The sequence below is a fragment of the Panthera leo genome, chromosome A1 (assembly GCF_018350215.1).
Source record: "Panthera leo isolate Ple1 chromosome A1, P.leo_Ple1_pat1.1, whole genome shotgun sequence".
Classification (NCBI taxonomy): domain Eukaryota; kingdom Metazoa; phylum Chordata; class Mammalia; order Carnivora; family Felidae; genus Panthera; species Panthera leo.
Window position 1 is genome coordinate 20,456,474 of NC_056679.1, and position 21,562 is coordinate 20,478,035.

General features: G+C 43.6%; 1 protein-coding gene across 1 annotated transcript; it reads left to right on the top strand.

Annotated features, from left to right (window-relative positions):
• The first annotated feature begins 2,915 nt into the window (after positions 1-2,915).
• Positions 2,916-19,997, top strand: DLEU7 (deleted in lymphocytic leukemia 7). The gene is given in 4 exon segments (XM_042954268.1): positions 2,916-3,229; positions 3,231-3,293; positions 3,295-3,427; positions 19,731-19,997. Coding segments are annotated over 4 exon segments (777 nt in total).
• Positions 19,998-21,562: the final 1,565 nt, after the last annotated feature.

The window sequence follows — 21,562 nt, forward strand, 5'->3', positions numbered from 1 at the left end:
AGGCCACTGGCTTCTCTCTATGGACTCCTTGCTCTTCTCTCTGGAGTGTTGGCTCCTTCCTGGACAGGCTCATCCCTCAGACTCAAGATGGCTGTAGAAGCTCCGGAGCTTACGTCTTCTTAGTTCCACATCCACAAGGGATCATTGCAGTCAGCCATTTGATAGAAGAAGGATTAGCTGCACAAAACTGGATTTCCAGGGTATCTGGAAAGAGGAGCATGCCTGGAGATGCGACACCCCTAGAGATTAACCAACCCTGGAGCCATCCTACCTTAAGGTGTGTGATCCGAGACAATAGCTTATTCTGATTGATTAAATGCCTTTATATTGGTTTCTTGTTAAAAGAGGAATTCACCTTTTTTTTGCTATTTCATCTTTTGGTCCACACTTTCTTCTAGTTCCATCATTTTATTTGATATAGTACATTCAGCTGAAGGCATCCTAAATATTATTGTCATACTTGCTCCAGTTGGGTCGTGTGCCCACTCCTGATCATTCACAATGAGAATGTGATGTGTAAGTGGCCCCAGCCCAAGATGCCCCTGTCCACTTGTGCAGTGGGACAGCTTCATCCTACTTGACTACATGGACTGAGCATGGAGGAGGATGGATAGCTACTGGGTGATGAGGGTGTTGTTTCCATTAAAGAGTGAAATAGATGCTGTGAAGCAACAATATCTGGTGTCTAGTACCTCATCCAATTTGAGTGTGTCTTCTGTTACACAGTGGCCTCAAACTGTCACCATAGTGAGCTGGGAGTGTGTAATTAGTTGCTTGGTCTGGTAGCCTAGCATGTGTAACGTTGGGGGTGTTTAAACCAAAGGTAGATCTGCTGTGCCGCTGACCCATCTCAATAAGCCTATGAATACTTTTCCTCACTTAGGGCCTCATATCTCCAGCTTTGGGACATCAGCCATTAGAAGGTCATAGCAAAGAAAAATGTGGTCCATGGCTAAGACAGATGCCGGAGATGGCCTTGAGTTGCCGGGTGATCCAGGGCTCTCTAAAAGATACGAGGAAACCCAGACAGTATAAAGAGTATGTACCAGCCCCTGGACCCCACGGTTCTGTGGCCCCTTCTCTCATAGTCCCTGAAGTTCAGCTGGTCTCCTGGGTCTCAGAATCAGCCTGCTCTGTAGAACAGTGGGGCCTCAGGTCAGGCTGTGTCTAGCCATTTCAATTTTGCTGTTGGCTGGAATTTCATCTGTCAAGAAGGTTTTGCAGTCAGCCATTTGATAGCGGAAGAGTGAGCCCACGAAGCTGGATTTCCTGCCTATCTAGAAAGAGGAGCACGCCTGGAGATCTGACGTGCTCTGTGCAAATTAGGGCTTAGTTTTTGCTATTGCTGGTCAGTCTCCGCTAAACCTAATGTATTTCAATGTTTGAGGACTAAAACACACACAACCTCAAAGATTTTTTTTTTAATTTTTTGTCATGAACTTAAGTAACTTCATCAAGAGAACCTCATCAATGTTAAGCTATTTACTTCCTTCCAAAGTAATTTCCTTTCTGTCAATGCACAGACATGCATTTTTACTTAGTTATAATTAGTGTGAACATGCTCGTTTTTGTTTAAGAAAGGTTTTCTTTACCTTGGCATTCAGATTTGTTTTCATAGGCGAAGAAAACACTGAGAACTAGAAGGAACCTTCGCTGGAGAATTGGGAGGATTATATGGGGTCATGTTATCCCAGAGTTGAAGAAACCTTAAAGGACCCTGAATCTCACCCCATAGCTCTGAGGACTCCCCTTTAGACTAACAGACTCATTGGAGCAGCCTTCCCACACAAAGGTCTCTCCAGCTCTTACTGGACGGCACCAAGAGTGGACTCTCCCTTCTAAAGGAAGAATGAAATCCCATTTTCCATCACCCCCCCTTCCGCCGGGCTAGGGTCTATGTGTCTGTCCCTGGGCTTGTACCCTCCTTACCTGCTAAGTTATGCAAACAGTTTCCCATGCAGGAAGAAAGCGGAGACCATGCTGCTCTGTAACACTCTTCCAACCATTCTCCTCTAGCGTGTGTTGCTTTTCTCCCCCCTCCTAACATGTAACCACACACCAATAGTTTCCAATCTATCAAAGCTTAAATGTCCCAGTCTTCTCTCCTAAGTCAAGGACGCGGCGAAGTTAAGTTTAATTAAAAGCAGCAACTATTTGTACAGCTGTCTCGGGGTTCATGGCTCGTAAAAGGATTTAGCTTCAAACCTCCCTGCCCCTGTCCTCTGGGACTTTCACACAAAGCCATTTAGGCCCCTCATCTGGGCAGTTACCAGACCCGCGCTTCCCCAGTCACTTCAGGAGCGTCCCCCCCCCCCCCCATGCTGTGCCCTGATGCTACTTTAGGGGTCAGATCCTCTGAGCTCATGTGGCATGGGGCAAGGCAGAGAGGGGCAGGACTTCCCATACCCGAGTCCCCTTGTTTGGTTTGGGGGAACACAAGGCCTTGACGAAGTTCCTGAAAATTCTCAGGGTTGGGAAAGCGGGGGGGGGGGGGGGGGGGGGGGCATGATCAGGCACAGTCTTCCTTTCGTGAGCTTTCTCTGGCTCTTCGCACTTTTGATTGGGGCGGGTCTTTCACGGGCCACCTCCAGCACCTGCGGCACGAATGGTCACTGACAGGCCTCTTTCAAAGGAGATGGGGGCGGGCTATCCCTGCAGGTAGATGCATCCGCTCAAAGCGGCACGCTTTTTCCCCCAGCAAAGTCCTGGAGTCCATGAAAACCCAGCGCTTAGCATTTGGCTGATTTTCCAGCGCACAGAGGCAGCGCTTCGGGCAGCCTTGGGTCTGCACACGCCCATTCAGACGGAGCGAATTCAGCGGCCAGCCCGGGTCACCCACTGCGGGCGGGGGGCGGGGGCGGGGCCGGCCCCACCCGGGAGAGGCCAGGGGGCCGCGAGGCCGCGGGTTAGGAAATATGACCCTGGCGACCCCAAACGCCCCCGCCCCTCTCGCTCACTGCTGCACCTGCCCGCGGAGCGCGCCGAGCCGCCGACAGGGAAGCCGGCTTAGCCCCGCGCCCTTAGTGGCCTCCATCAGCCACCAAATGGTGGCTCTGCAGATTCTGCAGCTGCTGCAGCAGGAGTGGGGCTGAGGGGACGGTCCGAGCGACCCCGGGAGCCCGCGCGATCCAGACCACGTGTCCGCCGCCCCAGCGCGTCGCATAGGCAGGCCCTCGGCCGGCCGGGCCTGTCCTGGGGCGCCAGGATGGGGGGAGGGCAGGAATGGGGGGTTCTGGGGCGCGGGTCAGCTCCCCAGAAGCGGAAGCGGTGCGAGGCGCCGAGGGGGGTGCGGAGCTGCACCCTGGCACAGATGGGCATGCGCAGCGCGCTGGCCCGCGTGGTGGCCTCGACCTCGGAGCTGGTCAGCGTGGAGCAGACGCTGCTGGGCCCCCTCCTGCAGGAGAGGTCCTTCCCCAACCATCCGAAGGCGAGTCTGGCCTCCCGCACCCGCGTGGGGCGCAGGATCCCCGGCCAGGGCGGGGCCGCCCACTGCGAGGCCGCTCTGGCCACAGACCTTCCGCCGGGGCGAGAGAGAACGCGGGAGGCGACACCCCCGGGGACTTGAGTCCAGGAACTCGGGCCCACCTGGAGCCCACCTGACTGCGGAGCCGAGACGCGGGGAAGCCTTGCCAAAACCTGCCTCTGGAACTCCTTTCTGTCTCTCACATAAATCAGCTTCCTGCTCCAGCTGAAGGCCCTTTCCACATGTGCAGCCGTCTGTGGATGGAGGACCGCTCCCCCTGGCCCCCCTTCTAAATTAATAGCCCTTTCTCCAGAGCCTTGCATACACGTATGAGGTCCCCTCTGTCTTTTGCATGACAAAATCACCTAGATTTATTTAAAGTTCCTTCACACTTAAGACTCACGATTATTTTTGCATAAATCCAACTCCCCGCAGAGTTCAGAGGCCTTACAGAGTCAACCTAAATTCTCATAAAGTGGGGTGAGAGCGGGGTGGGTTTCGGGTGTTGAAGCGTGAATACTAATGCTAAACTCCTGCTAAGTCACGCAGCTCATATCTGTAGGGCACGTTTCCTCTTATGGTACCAAACTGTTAAGTCAGTGGAGCTGGGGAACGTAGAGGCCGCCTCTCAGCCCTAGTGGGGCTGTGGAAACCTGGGGGGGCTTGGGATCCAGTCTCCGCTTTGTCATTAACTAACCTTAATTGGTTGAAGGTCACGGATCTTGAGATCTTCTGGCTTTCCAGTTTTGCTTCATTGCTGCCTCCCAGGCGGCTAGCAGAAGGAAATGAGGGAGGGATGTTGAAGAAAGCCTAGAGCTGTCCTCAAGAGTTGCTTTTCTTGCTCTACAAGCCAGGGTTTGGGGGGAAAAGGGGAGGTGCTGCTCCACTCATGTTAGAAAGTTAAAAAAGCAGTTGCATTTCACTAATGCTCTCTCGTGTGAAATGCACCTTGTATTTGGTACCACAAAGAAATAAAAACCCCTGCCAATTAAACTATGATGCGCCGTTTCTAAGATGTATCGCCACTTCCGAGATTTTTGAAACTTCGTGAAAAGAGATGCATCTTAGAACTGACCAAATAGGAAGCGCTGTGTGATGTCGGGAACCTATCTGGGGCACAGGTAGGTTGGCAAGAGGAGAGACCGAGTGATGAGTTCCACCTTAGGTGATCTCGGAAGGTTTCTCAGAGGAAGTGATCTTTAAGAAACAAAATGAATGCTTGCCTCGCAGACATGAAAGGGAAAAAACATTTCAGGGCAGCTGTGTGATCCAAGGCCCGGAAGCAAGGAAAGGGCCTGGGCCTTTGGGGGAACTGAAATGAGCTCGCTATGGCAGAAGGTATAAAAGGATGCTGGAGACGTAAGTGGGGTCAGGTGGCGAAAGGCCTGTGTGTCACGCAGAGGACGTTGAATCGTCTTGCAGGCAAAGGCAACTGTTGAAATGACTGAGGCGAGGACCTGACCCTGGATAAATCACAGCCGGGGAGGTCGCAGTTTGGGGGTCAGGTCAGAGACCGTGGTCCGAGGGCCTGACCCAGCTCAGACGCACTGAGCTCTCTGCTCTGGCCTACAAATCCCACCTCCAGAACTTCACCCAGCTGTCACTTCTACTTGGTGACCCTCTTAACGCTTTCGACTTGACTTTTGCCCTCAACATGTTCCACCGTCCTCAAGGTTTCTTTATCCAAACCTCAACCCCCTCACTCCTTTTCCGAGAAAATGGAGGCCGACAGACACAAATAGCTTCCTCTCGACCTGAAAAATCTCATTTCCACTCATCCTCCTTCTCGTCGCTAATAAAGAAATGCTGTTTGGTCCCCCTGACCCCCAACCAAAGTAGCCTTCCTCTTAGCTGCTAGAGCAAATCCTTCATCTGCCCTGGACCTCGTTCTATCAATTCCCTTCCCATCCATATAGTCTCTGCTGCCTGCACTCTGCCGGTTCCTCAGTCCATAAACTTGCTCAAGCTTCCCTCACCTCCCTGCACCTTGAGTCCCAGTCCTTTATTCACCTTCCGAGAAAACAAGTAGACATCTGTATGTGTTGCTTCCACTTTCTAGAAGTGTCCAGAGTGTTCATTAGGAACAGAGCTGTCAACTTTCTTACTCCCGGAGTCTGCTGCTCACCTGCAAGGGTGAGTTCTTAGAGCTCCTGAGAGTAGCGAGTACTTTCAGAAGGGAGAGAAACAGGCAGAGGTTTCTCTGGATGATTTGCCTCCTCGCTAACTAACATCTTGGAATTTTTCTTGGTTTTCTATTTGGAGAGAAGGTAGTATCTCCATTTGGTTGTGGAGTAATGATTATAAAGAACTCAGACTTAAGGACACAGTAGTTTGTCTTTCCAGGGGGCTGGTCATGCAGAGTTGGCTTCATTATCACTGGTGTTAACTCGAAAAAGTCGGGAGAATTGTCTTTCTATACATTTTTTGTGACGTAAGTTTTAGGTGCACAGCTTTATCATTTGACATCTGTATATACTACAAAGTGATCACCACCATAAGTCTTGTTACAACCCATCACCACACGGTTGACCACCTTCACCCATTTCACCCACCCCTCCACCCCCTTCCCCTCTGGGAACCACTAGTCTGTTCTCTGTATCTCTGATTTTTGTCTTTGCCTTATTTTGTTTGTCCTTTGGTTTTGTTTTTTAGACTTCACATCTGAGTGAAATCATACAATATTTGTCTTTCTCTTATGTATCAATGGACACTTAGGTTGTTTTCATATCGTGGCTATTAAAAATAATGCTGCAGTGAACACAGGGGTGCGTATATCTTTTCACATTCGTGTTTTCATCTATTTTGGATAAATACCCAGAAGTGGAAGAGCTGACTCCTGTGGCAGTTGTGTTCTTTATTTTTTGAGGGATCCTCATACCGTTTTCCAAAGTGGCTGCACCAATTTACATTCCCACTAACAGTGCACAAAGGTTCCCTTTTCCCCACGCTCTCACCAACACTTGCTATTTCTTGTCTTTTTGATACTAGCCATTGTAACAGGTGTTAGGAGATACTGTGGTTTTGATGTGCGTTTCCCTAATAATTAATGATGTTGAGCATCTTTTCCTGCGCCTGCTGGCCACCTGTATGCTTTCTTGGAGAAATGTCTATTCACGTGCTCTGCACGTTTTCTAGCCAGTAGTTTACTTTTTTGTTGTTGAGTTGTATGAGTTCTTTATATATATTTAGATATTAACCCCTTCTCAGATGTTTGGTTTACAAATATCTTCTCCTATTCAATAGGTTGCTCGTTTATTCTGGTGATGGCTTCCTTTGTGGAGGAGAATCTCATTAGTTTGCTGTAGTCACATTTGTTTATTTTTGCTTTTGTTTCTATTGCTGTTGGAGTCAGATCCACAAAGATGTGTCCCTAAGACTGACGTCAAGGGAGCTTACTGCCTATGTTTTGTCCCCCGTCTCATTCTTTTGCCTGTGGCTCTCCAAGGTCCTCATTACCATTTATGGAAGAGACTGTCCTGTCTTCATTGTTATTGGCTCCTTTGTCATAGATTAATTGCCCATATATGTATGGATTTATTTCTAGCCCTCAGTTCTGTTCCATTGATCTGTGTGTCTGTTTTTGCACCAGTATTGTGGTATAGCTTTGTAGTATGCCTTGAAATCAGGGAGCATGATCCTTACAGCTTTGTTCTTTTTTAATCGTGCTTTGGCTATTTGGGGTTTTATATTTATATTTATGACTCCACACAAATTTTAGAATTATTTGCTCTAGTTCTTCGAAATATGCCATGAATTTTGATAGGGACTGCACTGAGCCTGTAGATTGCTTTGGTTCGTATGGCTATTTTAACAGTACTAATTCCTTCAATCCCTAAATACGGAATATATTTCCATTTACGTGCGTCTTCTCCAATTCCTTTCATGTTTTCTATATTTTCAAATTAAGGACACGCAGATTGATTTTCTACACAGAATGATTTCGGGAGGACTTGTACTCTTGGAAATAACACTTGTGTGTCACTTGCAAGTGTGTGGAAATGTCTCCAACATCAGGTGTCTTTCACAGTGTTACTTGCCACAGAGAGGAGGACTCACTTGGCCTGAAGCCCACAGCCCAGATGATAGGCAGCAGGGACCCAAAGCAGACACAGTGCAGCACAGCTCGGTGATCGGGTCCTCCAGACTATTTCAAACCTACTATGCCACTGCCTGCTGTAGGCCCTTGGACAGAGTATCCTTCTTGTGCCTCAATCCCCTTGCCTGTAAAGTGGGGGTAGAGGGATCTAACCTTACTGGGTTATTAAGATAATGCACATGAAGTCTTAGCTAGTGGCTGCCCATATAAAGTCCCAATACCTTTGAGCTATTATTATTATTATTATTATTAATAAGTTGATGCCTCATGTTCTTGTCAACTGTTATTATTGTGTTGCATTCTTGATATTGATGGATCTGACCCATGGACTCTATTTAATTTTCTGAGTTTACAGAAGCAGAGTCAGGATGACCCAAGGAGACTTTTAAGAAGCCTCCGCTCTCCAGAGGTCAGCTTTAGCCCATGTCTCTTATGACTAGCATAGAGACGTTATCACTGAATGACTTCCTGATCAAACCACTGAGGATTAATTAAGGAAGTGAAATTTTTAGGCTCGAAGGCAGAGAAACTCTCAGCACAATACTAATGGATATTTTTTTAATAGTATTTTAGTCTTTTCTTAAAGAAACCAACACAATATTCTTTTTGAATATTTAGAGATTATCAAACACACGCCAAACATACATGAAGTGAGATTCTTTGTAGTGGATAAAAAATGCTTCACGGTACTGAGTCTTGTTAAATTTGTTGGAGAGGCTAGAGTTAATCAGCTTGACAAACATCTGTTACAAGAGGAAACTGAGGTTCAGAGGAATTTAGGATTTTGCTAAAGATCCCATAGCCGGGAAGTCATGGCCCATGATCCAAACATGGTTTTAGCCGACTTTTTCTACCAAATCAGTTAGAGAGGGGCTATGAATATCATGCTGAAATCAAGTATATGAGTGTGTACAGTTGACGGGGTACGGTCGTATGTGCCGTGCACTGCACACTGCTTGGACTACAACAGTCACCTTGTAGACTGGGTATCTTCGTCAGCGTGGGCTGTTGTAACAAAATGCCATAGACTGGGTGGCTTAAACCACGGGCATTTATCTCCTCATTGTCCTGAAGGCCGGAAAGTTGAAGATCAAGGTGCAAGCAAATTTGGGTTTTGTTAAGGGCTTTCTTCCTGGCTTGTAGGCTGCCTGCTATGTCATGAATTGCTCTTCCTCTGTACATGCAGAAAGAGAGAGAGAGAGATCGATCTTGGATGTCTCTTCCTCTTCTTACAAGGACATCAATCCTATCAGATTAGGACTTCACCCTTACGAGCTTATATAACCTTTATTACCTCCCTAAATGTCCTTTTTCCAATACAGTCATGCTAGAGGTTACGTTTCAACATATGAGTTTTTTTGTGGGGGGACACAATTTAGTTCATTATATTGGGTCCTTTGTGTGTCTCTTTATGTGATGGCCACTTTACATAGTGACAAAAAGCACCAGACAAATGTAGGAAATCATTATCAAACTGGTAATAACTATCAAGGATGCTTTAGGCACTCACCACTCAAAGGGAACATAGAAACACACAGTCTAGGATTTTAAGAGCTGCTGAAAATGACCAACTCACATAGACACCATTAACCAAGCCAATTATGAAGTCACTCTGATTGAGTTTGTCTGTCTTCCTTTGAGGAATTAAAACCATTTACAGTTTCCAAGAGTTCTGCTCTGGAGCGTAGTTTCATGGAAACTATGGCTGATGCCAACTTTCGGAGGCAAGAGAACATTCCTGCTGTTACAGATTAAACTTGCCTGTGGAGGGGCACCTGCATGACTCAGTCAGTGAAGTGTCAGACTCTTGATTTCTGCTCAGGTCATGATCTCACTGTTCCTGAATTCGAGACCCACATCGGGCTCTGCACTGACATTGTGAAGCCTGCTTGGGACTCTCTCTCTCTCTCTCTCTCTCTCTCTCTCTCTCTCAAAATAAATAAAGCTTAAAAAAAACCTGCCTGTGGGTTCACTCATTTCAATGAGCTAATTTCACTAGCAGTCATTCCTTCATGTTCAGTAGTCTTTGCTGGTTTTCTCATTCTACATACCGAGAGCGGTGGTTATAAAACCATTGGCTTTGGCTTCACGGTCCCTGCTAATGTTCTTTGCAAACTGCAAGTGTGAATGTTGGGTCACTCAGAGGAAGACATTGATGACGACTGCTTTTTTCCTCATTAACATGAGTTGTGAAGCCAATGTCTGCAAATGTGGGAACTGTGCCTTTAAAAATTACTCACATACTATTGAAGAAATAAATGCTCAGGGTTATAGGGTTAGTAGCATAGCCACAGAATTGCCCTTCACTGGGGATAAACTCATGTTTTTCTGTGACAAAAAGGCCCAGTGACTGCTCTTCAAGTAGCTTAACTCTAGCTTTGTTATTGCTCATAATGTGAATGATAAGAAAATCGGGGCATTTATGCTTCCAAAATGAAACTTTGGGGAAAGATAGGGCAGGAAGGCCCTAAAACAAAACTACTTATATATAACATCTTGCTGGAAGTGCTGCCGTGCTTTATTTTACAGTTTTGGGGTTTGCCTTGTGAACGTACCTGAATCACGTGCTTGTATCCATCGCAAAGTGCTTTTAACTGGACTTTTCTAATGAAAAAGGTACCATACCCAAAACAAATGATAAGGAACCTTAGTTACTTTTGAGTGTTGAAACTGGGTACCCCACACGTAAAAATGTTTAATTTCCTGTGGACGATAGACTTTTTATGGTGACTGGCAGATACTTTGGTTCTTCACTGAGTGTTTTATTAACACAGTTGCGTATCTATTTGAGATTGACCTGGGGTCCAGGCAACTGGAGGCTGCTCTGGGCCCTGTGAACTTGTAGTTCAAAGCCAGATGCTGATGAGCCAAGGGGCAATTTGTAGTATACTGTTTCTGATAGCGTGGTTTTCACAACACGCCTCTAAATAAAGAAATGGCGTTCCCATTTTACGTACACATCCAGTGCAGAAGGTTGTGATGGGTGTGGGGGAGGAGGTTTGTGTCCCTTTAGTGGAGAGCGGCCTGTTGGCCAAGCTGAAGTTCATTAAGGTCAGGCTTCATCCCAGAGAGCTGGGAAAAAGCTCTTTCTTCAATCCTCTCTGTTGAGGGCATTAGGTTCATGGGGAGCAAGAAAGGAAAATGTGAAAAGAAAGAAGGTTGCGGAGGCCCTTATAAGAGAATATAGCTTAAAATGTTGCTGTTTCCAAAAGAATGGACTTAATTTAAAGCCGGAGGTTAAGCCTATATGAACTGGTTTTTAGTTTATGTAGATCTAGAAGTGATTTTGAAGGTGATGAGGTAGGGAAAAAGCCAAAAATCTTCCTCATGGATTGCTTAAAGTTATCTGAATTGTAGAGCCTATAAAGTCATATTGTGTTTTTGACTTTACTATCCGTTGGTGTTGGTTTCAGAAAACAAGCCTTGAAACTGCTGCTGCCAGATTCTTTTTGCCTTCAAGCCTTCAGTTTCGATGGGAGTGTTTATTTTCAGTAAGAAGCTAAAAAAAGGCTTAGCTTTTCTTCCCTTTTGGATTTTGCAGGTGCATTTACGGTTGCTCCAGGGTTCCAGATGTACGCATTCCTAATAAATACAATGCAGAATGCAGCAGAGGGCAAGTGGGCAGTTTTTGTAAGAGACCTCCCCTTCTCCCAGGTAGGAGAGGGCCGAGGGGCAGAAGAGTGAGCTCCAGCTAGGAGGTCTCTGATTAGCTACGGGTTGGCTTTGCATGGGGTGTAGAAGGTTCCACACCTTGAACATCTTCCAGACAGCCAAACCCTCTCAATTATGTTGCAGGGAGGAGGGATGGGCCAATGGACCAATTTTCAATTTGTATGTGACCAATGCCAGTTTGAGGTTTGTAACACTCAGCCTTAAGAAAAATAGAGTGACTGGGGCGCCTGGGTGGCTCAGTCGGTTAAGCGGCCGACTTCGGCTCAGGTCATGATCTCGCGGTCCGTGAGTTCGAGCCCCGCATCGGGCTCTGTGCTGACAGCTCAGAGCCTGGAGCCTGCTTCAGATTCTGTGTCTCCCTCTCTCTGACCCTCCCCCATTCATGCTCTGTCTCTCTCTGTCTCAAAAATAAATAAACGTTAAAAAAAAAAAAAAGAAAAAAGAAAAAGAAAAATAGAGTGACTGTGGCCAAAGAAGAAACATTCACTTGCAGACATTGTTTTTCCATCCCGAAGCTAGTGCGGTGCCTCTCCTGCGCACTTTCATGGTATCCCTGCTCACCCCTCTGTGGCGTCTATGGTGGGGGGGATCCAGGCCCCCACCCCCTTCTGCCGCCTGCCCTGGAGAGTGAGCTCTGCTTTGTGAATCACTGCTGTACCAGCCCGGTTTCTGATCTGGGGGTGGGTCTTTGATGAACATCTGAGTTTGGGAAGAGAGGATAACTCAAGCCCTGCCACTCATTTGCTGTGTGAGGTGGGTACATTGATCTCTCTAAACCACTGTCATTCACAGACTCTTGTGAGGACTGAGTGAGACAGGGTGTGTCAGGAGCCTGGCTTTGGATCCTGCATCTAGTGGGTTAGGCCAGACCAGCGTTCTTAAAACTCTGGCTCGCCCTGTTATCCCCACGCTTGGAAGAGTCTAGGGACCTTACTGTGGCGCTCAAGGCTCACACACTAATTTCTGTCCTGGTTCGGAGCACAAAGATCTTTCAGACTGGCCCCTTCCCAGTCCCAGCCCCTCCTTGACTTCAGGCCGTAGCTCATGTTATTCATTCTGATCGCGGGGGCCGTCTTTTCCCTGGGAGGCCGATGCTGCTTTCCCTAGAATCACCTGTCTCGTAATATCGGTACACTCTTCCCACCACTTCTCTGATGCCTCATTTCTTCTGCAAGGGCTGGCAGGACAGAATTCTGATGGTCTTGACCACTTAGAAAAGCAGATTATTGTGGTAAAAAAAAAAAAAAAGGGCATAACATAAAGTTTACTATTTTAAGTGTATGGTTCAGCAGTATAGAGAGCGTTCACATTGTTGTGCAACTAATCTCCATAATTTTTTCATCTTGAACATCCGAAACTCTGTACACGTTAAACAACAAATCCCCAGGGGCACCTGGGTGGCTCAGTGGGTTAAGCCTCCGGCTTCAGCTCAGGTCACGATCCCACAGTTGGTGGGTTCGAGCTCCATGTCTGCTCTGTGCTGACAGCTCAGAGCCTGGAGCCTGCTTCAGGTTCTGTGTCTCCCTCTCTCTCTCTGCCCCTCCCCCGTTCACGCTCTCTCTCCTCTCTCTCCCAAAAATACATTAAAAAAATAAAGGCTTATGGGGCGCCTGGGCGGCTCAGTCGGTTAAGCGTCTGACTTCGGTTCAGGTCATGATCTCACGGTCCGTGAGTTCGAGCCCCGCGTCGGGCTCTGTGCTGACAGCTCAGAGCCTGGGGCCTGCTTCGGATTCTGTGTCTCCCTCTCTCTCTGACCCTCCCCTGTTCATGCTCTGTCTCTCTCTGTCTCAAAAATAAATAAACGTTAAAAAAATTAAAAAAACATAAAGGCTTCTACTATGAAAAAAATAAATAAATAAACATTTTTAAAAATGAAAAAAAAAAAACAAAACAACAAATCCCCATTTCTCCTCCCCCCCGGCTCTGGCATCCACCATTCTTTCTGTTTCAGTGACTTTGACTCTAAGTACCACACATAAGTGGAATCGTACGGTATTTATCGTCTTGTGTCTGGTTTATTTCAGTTAGCATAATGTCCTCCAGGTTCATTCACGTCATAGCACCTTTTAAAGGCTAAATAGTATTTCCTCCTGTGTATATACCACAGTTTGTTTATCCATCGATTTGTCAACGGGCACTTGGGCTGCTTCCCCCTCTTGGCTGTGGTGGAGGGTGCCGCTGTGGATGTGGATGTGCAGGTATCTCTTTGAGACCCTGACTCCGTCTTTTGGCTGTACTTGTATGTTCCAGAAGTGGAATTGCTGAATCGTATGGTAATTCCTTGTTTCATTTTTGGGGGGAGCCTCCATACTGCTTTCCAGAGTGGCTCGGTGACTTTCCCTTCCCACCAGCGGTGCCCACAGGTGCCAGCTTCTCCACATCCTCACCAACACTTGTTGTGTTCAGGTTTTTCTGACGGTGGTCATCCTAATGGATATGAGGTGAGCTCGACCACTCTTTTTGAGCCTTAATCTTATCCTGTGTGACATCTCTATTGAACAGTTTAAATAGTTTCATCTCACCAATTAGATTCCCAACTCCTATGGGACATATTTTTCTTTGCTTTGCTGTCCTTCCTTCCCCTTCTGTCCTTCTTGCTGATATCACCATCTAGCGGAGTACCCTATGCACAAGCTTAGGTTGATGGAGTGCCTTATAAATGCAGAGTTTGTGGGACCGTAAGCTTATTTGACCTTCACGGTCTCTCCACGTGGTCGCTGTTTTCATTTTACAGATTAGAACACTGACTATTCCATAGATAAAATGTCTTGTCCGCAGATGGCCGATTAGAGGGGCAGAACCAGGGCTCTGGTGGCAAATCCAGTGCTCATGAAGGAATCAACCCCACATTCCAGGTGTCTTTGTAGATACCTGGAGGGCTGTCCCATCCTAACTAACACCTATGAAGTCCCTTTTGCCGCACAGGGTAACATGCTCACAGGTTTTGAGGATTAGGACATAGACATCTTCGGGAGGCCACTCTTCTGTCTACTATAGGGCAGATTTTGGCTAGGAATTAAGAAAAAATGTTCTGAAGACTAGAACCACGGGTTGCCTCCAGTGTGGCAAGCAGTGGGACACCAGGTATGCCATAGAAAGGATTCACACATCGGAACGAGCTTCGTATGAACCCTCTGCAGTGCTTGGATTACGAGTCTATAAATGTTTGTCTTCTGTAGGATTGGGTTTCCGTGTTTTTACCATAGCCCCCATCCCATTTCCCTAGACATTTGGATATATGCTTTATGTGTCTCAATCCTCCTATTAGGTTAGAAGCTCCTTAGAAAGTAGGCACTCATGTCTTAATGCTTTTTACCCAGTGAGGGCAATCATGTAGTGGAGATTTTACACGTTTGAAATAAATGTAATTATTAACTTAAATTAACTGAGCCAAACAGGCTGAGGCCATTACCCCTGTAGATTAGTTGAGTCCGTATAAAATGTAGATGCTGGCTATCAGTTTGGACCACTGTAGCAATCAATACATTTCATATCCAGAGTCTGAAATTACACAAGGCTTTGGAAGCTACAAAACCTGCTTTTAGATTGCTCATAGTGCTAATGCTGACAATGTGCTCAAAACCCCACGTAGGATATTACATCATCTCTGGAAGCATCTGGGACTTGTCAAATAAAGGCTGCCGGGAGGATGTGCTCTGTCATTGAACGGAAAGCACCATACAGGAAATCATCACGAATATTGATGATGTGATTTTCTACTGAAAGCCCATGAGCCATTCAATATTCCGTTGCCTCTATGCTTTGAATTTTTGGCCCCCGCCTGTGCAACAGAATCAGTAGAGGTTTAGTTGGAGGCCATGATTATTGGATCCACAGTTGGCCTTCAGGTCCTTCAGAAAGGAAGAGAAGCAACCACCTGTTCTATTTTTCCATCCCCTGGCTTAAGAGTCCCATGGAAAGCCTATGCCTATTAATTTGTTTTCTTTGACTGTGAATATATTTGAGAAAGGATTAAAAAGAAATACTGTACTAAAAGAGTAAAATAAAGAGACTTTGCAGAGCTTGCCAGGGATTTGAAGTTTACCGAGGGCCTCAGGGACCAGTACAGCCCAGCAGTGGAATTTTATTATATGTATACTTTCCTCAAACGATGCCTTCTTTGATTCTTTACAGTAAATGTGAAATTGACTTCAGATTTTAGGCCCACAAACATATTTTTAAAGGCATTTTAATCTTATTTGGGTGATGAATGCCTTTGCAGACTGGCTAATAGGCGCACGTCAGCGCACATTTCGGTGGTTCCTTCAATTTTGAATTTCCCTTTGCATGTTGTCTTTGATCCTTCCACTTTGTACTTAGAGTTGTATTACTTCTATAAAGCAAGCGGACAATTTCCCTTGATGTGGATCTAGGGGAAGTAGTCCAGAGGCATTTTTTCCCCCTCTACTTTCCCATTCCCAAGCAATATGCTCCAGGAATATAGGTTGCTCCATAAAGTAGGGGACAGATTATCTAAGTAGCCCCTTGATACCTTCTGAGCAGAAAGAAGCAACACACAAAGGCAGGGGCGCGAGAATGCTTTAAAGAGGAATTCAAAACAAGAAGCGTGGGAGTCTGTGAATAGTTGAGTAAGGGAACTGCGGTGTCTTGTGTTTATCTTTATCCCAGCACCTAAGTCACCTGGGTCCTGCTGCCATGGTTTGCATGGTTTGCTGAATTGAATAGATGAATGTTTGTTTTGTTTCCCAGAAGAAACTGTAATAAACACTTTGCCGGAAGCCCAAGTCCTTCTAACCCAAGTGACAGCATTTTTTGTTAGGGAGAAGAATACCTTCTCTTTCTGTACAGAATTAGGAAGAAAACTCTAGTTCCAAACTCTAATTTCAGCTTTCAGTTCTCTCTTTCAGTTTCTTTGGGATTATCTGTTTTTTTTTTTTTTCCTTTTCCTAAATTATTGAGTTGAATTCTTAGCTCATGACTTTCCAGTGATTATTCTTTACTTATCTATAGCAGTAAGTGTATGTATTTCTCAATGAAGCTGGATCCCACAAATTCGTGATCTACTGTTTCCATAATTGTTCAGTATAAAGCATTTTAAAATTTCAGTTATTCTTTCACTGATCTATGAATCATTTAGAAGTCGACTTTTAAGTCATATATGTACTGGGAAGATTATGTTACTGATTTCTCATTTATTTGCATTGTGATTTGTATGATATAGACTTCTAGATATTCATTGAGAATTTGCTTTCGGCCTATTATAACATAATCAGCTTTCATAATTTCTCTGTATGTCTTTGAGAATAAGTGTATCTGCTTATCTTTATTGGACCAAGCTTGTGATTAGCGTTTCCATCTTGTGATTAGTGTTTCCATCTTTTCTCTCAAGGTTGATTGTTTTGTTGTTTGACTGACTAGTTCCTGAGGAAGCCGGGTAAAAATCAGCTTTTATGTTTGTGGATTGAATGTAAATTGACATTATCATATTAGGCACACACAGGTACAAAACTGTTATCACATCTTGGGGTATAATTTCTTTTATTAATTGTTGTTTATTTTATCCCCAATAATGAATTTTCTGGCTTTGTTTTGGCTTCTGTTTGCTTTGTATATATTTTAGCATCCATTTGTTTTAAGTTTTTAGGTGTTTTTAGTTTTAAATGTGTTTCTCATAAAGAACATACCAATAGATTTTTTTAAAAAATCCGATCTGGTGAACACTATATTTCAAAAGGTGGCTTATTTGATGTTTTCTTTTTGCCTCGATTTATATTTCTTCATTTTTACTGACGAATGATAGGATCAATTAAGTTTTAATATATCTCTTAAGTCTGCTGAGTTTTAACTTTACGTATTATTTCTGTGCTTTAATGATAGCACTGACATTTCCCACACGCATACTTAACAAGTCTGATGTTTATCAATTTTGCCACCTTTCTCTGAATATGTACAAAGCCTCAGAATGCCAGTCCATCCTACATGCTACTCCTATTCAGCGTCTTAGAAGCATCTTGCTTTTGTAAGCCCCAAGTTCATTGTTAGCTAATTGTCTCATCAGTTCTTTAGATTCGCGTCATATTTTTAAGTTCCTTTGTTCACTGTTGCTTCTTATATCTCATTCTTTCCTTTTGAATTAAATTTCCTCTTTCTGAATTAGAGCTCTAGAAAAATATGACAGTGGGGTAACTCTTGTTGTGCTATTAAATGAAGGTATATTTATTTTGCCCTGATGTTTAAATAATAGTTTATTTGGACTAAAAAAACCACTCTATGTTGACAATTATTTGAAAAATTATCTCATTCCTTTCTGTCTTCAGTGGTTGTAGCTCAGTAGTTGGCTGTCTGACTTGTCATCTCCTGAAGCCATCAGCCATTTTCTCTCTGGTTGCCTTTAAGAGTAGTTTTGCCTTGGGGCCCCTGGGTGGTTCAGTCGGTTGGGCGTCCAACTCCGGCTCAGGTCATGATCTCATGGTACCTGGGTTCGAGCCCCGCATCAGGCTCTGTGCTGACAGCTCAGAGCCTGGAGCCTGCTTTGAATTCTGTGTCTCCCTCTCTCTCTGCCCTTCCCTACTCACTCTGTGTCTCTCAAAAATAAAAAAAAACATTGAAAAAAAAAATTTTAAAGTACTTTTGCCTTAATAAGTTTAGATTTTAATCTCATTTAACTTATTCTGTTCCCGGATTATTTTACTTCCTGAATCTCTGTTCATGAACTTGGATTCATGTTTTGGATCAATTTCAAATAATTCTTATCCATTTTTCTCTTTGAATATTGCTTCCCCACCTCTCCCCCAGCCTCTCTCGTCTCTCCTGGAAGTGCATCTGGTGGGTTTCATCATTCTGTCATCCATGTTGCTTAACATCTCGTTCATATTTCCCGTGCCTGACTTTTCATCTTGAATTCTGAGTAATTTTCTCATATTAACCATCCAGTTTACCATTCCTCACTTCAGAGGTTTATTCAGGTGTATAAATTGTCTGTTGAGTTTCTAATTTGTCATGATAGTTGTCATGCTAGAAATGGCGTTTGGTTCTTTTTCAAGCCCGTTTTCACTTAAAATAATTTTGATTCCTTTTTATATTTTTAATCACTTTAAACAGATTGTATAGTTTCTAGCTGAAATACTCGGAGTTTAATCCTGCCCTGCATTGGTATCTGCTGTATCATGGTGGACTATGTTTTAAATTTCATATTCTGAGTTTGTCTTGGACAAAGCTTTATGAGAATACTACTGTGGGGCATGGCTGTGGATGTGTCCCCATGGATTAGGCTCTTGTTTGCTTTTACCAACGTGTCTGTGGATATTTCAGCCCAGTTCCAATTTTTTAAGTTAATTTCTTAGCGTGAGTGTTTCCGTAACGTATATATGGTATGGAGTGTAGAGGGCAGCTCCAAACTTAAGCGGCTGTGTAGTAAAGGTCAAAAGTTATGCATCCTCAGGGCAACTTTATCCTCTATCCCAAACCCAGCTCGAGACCGACTTTCTTTTTTTGATGAGTATTGATGCACAGCTAAAATAATCTACTCTTCCTTTATCTTTGGCTGTTAGGAATTTCCATTGCTTTCTTGCAATATCAGTAAGGATGTTTGTTCTATTTTATTTAGAATTCAGTTAGCAAAAGGTTTCGGGGAAACTAAGTGTGCCATGTTACCAGAGCCGGAAGCCTGTGGAGAGTCATTTACATGTATTTAAAATAAGTTATCTATTTAACATTATCGCTGAGATGGAATAATTTTGATTATTTATTGGAATAATTTTAGCATACCATGTCTATATAATGGATTTTAGAATGTGAACCATTTGGGGATTAAAAATCTGTTTAGTTACTTCATTATTTTTAACTACCTGGGAACTGTTCTTTCTAAATTTGCATTGGAAACTTCTTGAGATGATGTTATCAAATACAAATCCTGTATTGGAATTTTGAAGACAGCAAATATGGAATAATAGCAACAAAGGCTATTTGTGTATTCTTCAAAACTCTGCTAGGGACAAATAACAGAAACTCAACTCCAAATGGCTTAAGTAAAAAGGCATATTTATTGACTCAGATACCCCCAAAATCCTGGGGTTTATTGTTCAAGTATTGCTGGGTCAATATGCTCAGACAATGTAATTAGAATCAATCGCTTTTAATCCCTTTGTTCTACTTTCTTCTGTGCTGTCTTCATTCTCATTTGGATTCTCCCCTTAGAGTGACAAGATGCTTTCTAAAAGCCCCAGTTAAAGAGAGCTTCTCTCTCGCCATCTAACAGACATTCTGGAACTGTGGCTTATTGGTCTGTGTTAGACCTGTCCATTCCTGACCACTCCAAGTGGCCGAAGGAGGGTGGTCTCCGATTGGTCTGGTCCCTGGAGTTGTAGAATTGGGGTCAGCTTTAGTCAAACCACGTAGGCTGAACATGGAGGGGAGAGGTTCTCTGAGAGAAACAATGAGGTCCTGTGATGAGAAGAGATGGGAATGGAAGCTAGGTACACAAAACATCACAAATGTCCCATAACCTATCTAATTGTACGTGTTTGCTGTTTATTTCAGGATAGTGTTGAGTTTAGACACATCTGCAGTCATTTGGCTCTACAAATTCAAGGACAACAGTTTGACAGAGATCTGGGTACTGCCCACCGGTGTTTGAAGACAATAGTCCTGAAGCTGATTCAGTCACTTGCTAATCTTCCTTCAGATGTCCACCTGGTAGCCTGTGCTTCTTTGAGACAGATCTTACAGAATCTCCCAGACACATGGATGCTCAAGACAACAGAATTAGAACCACAGCCAGTACTGCTAAGAGGACTGGGTACCTGACATTCCTAATTGAATCAGCAGACAGTGGGTGCTTTTACTCCCAGGAAGGAGAGAGGTGATGACATATATAGCAGTCTGACCAGTGGCATCTGTACCCTTCAGAATCACAGCATGTTGGTGACAGGTTTTTAAAGCAGTAGTTCACATTTTTAAGTATGTTGATATATTTGCTTACTGTTTGATTGAAATGTATTCCACTTGGTAGAGCTGATTGTATCATATATGTTTATATTTACTAATCCATAGAAGGATTAGTTTTGATCAAATGATACATTAATCTATACTTATATTAATGTAGGCCTATGAGGTTTAATATGGTTATTTAATATGGTTATTTATATATGGTTATGTGGTTAAAGCTTCATGGTTCTTAAAATTATCTTGAATAAATAGGATATTTGATAATTGATATGTTCTACTTACTGAGCACTTCATTTCATGTTATGAAAATGATCTTTAGATGTTGTAGGACCACATGTGTCAATAATTATGAGTTCCAATCCTGGCATTAATAACTTACTGTTGGACAGGAAAAGAATTGCTTCTAAGCCTTGTGCTTTCATGTACTGATTTGTAAATTTATAATTATAATGAGCTATGAAGTACCAAGGATATATGATATGTAAATACAAAGTACAGTATTATTAAAGTCTCATGTGGAACCATGTAGCTCTTCTTACTGTTTCTAAATATTCCAATTGAAGTAGGAAATTCTTGTGAAAAAAAGGAGGGAGTGGATATACTGGCAGGTTTCCCTAATACTTAGAGCTGGGAAAAGAGAGGCTAACTTTTTTTGCAACAATGATCTGAACATGCTAGGAAAAACTAAATTTCCTATTGCTTAATGATTGTATCTTTTAATGACTGTATTGAGAACCAAAGTAAATTAAAGTGATGCCTTACCCTTAAAATTTTAATAGAAATGGCATTGGATTTAGAAAAAAAAAGAGTACAATGTATATTGTAAACAGTGCACCTTGTTTTCTGAAGGAATGAAAAACTAGGTCTGTATGGTGAGAGTTGATCTGCTATTAAAAAATAAAGTATTAGTAGTAATCAAAGCCTCTTTAATCCCACATGTTCTAATCCTAGTTGGTTCCAAAATTTATTCCAGGATATAATGATGAAAGGTATATATATTGATTCTCTTTGGATGTAACTGACTATTCCATAGAAGAGAATTACATTAATGAGACTGAATTCTAAATGGAAGATGAAAGGTGTGTGTTTGTGCATGAGTGTGTGTGTGTGTGTGTGTGTGTGTGTGTGTATAAGGGTGAGGTGGGCCAGAAAAGAAGAGCATGTATTTCTTGGAAACAATCGTTAGCCCTTGGTTCTCCAATTCCTAAGAAACATTGTATTCTGGGACTATCACCATATTATATAGTCAAGTCTTTCCTTCCTCAGTGAAATTACCCCAGGACTCTTTCTCTAAAGACCCATCATTATAGGCCACTTTGCCCATTGTAATCAATAGCTATCTCAATAAATATTAAGGCTTTTTAAACTCTCATCCCCAAGAAATATTGAATATCTTTGCTTCTTTGTATCAGTTCTTGTGTTTT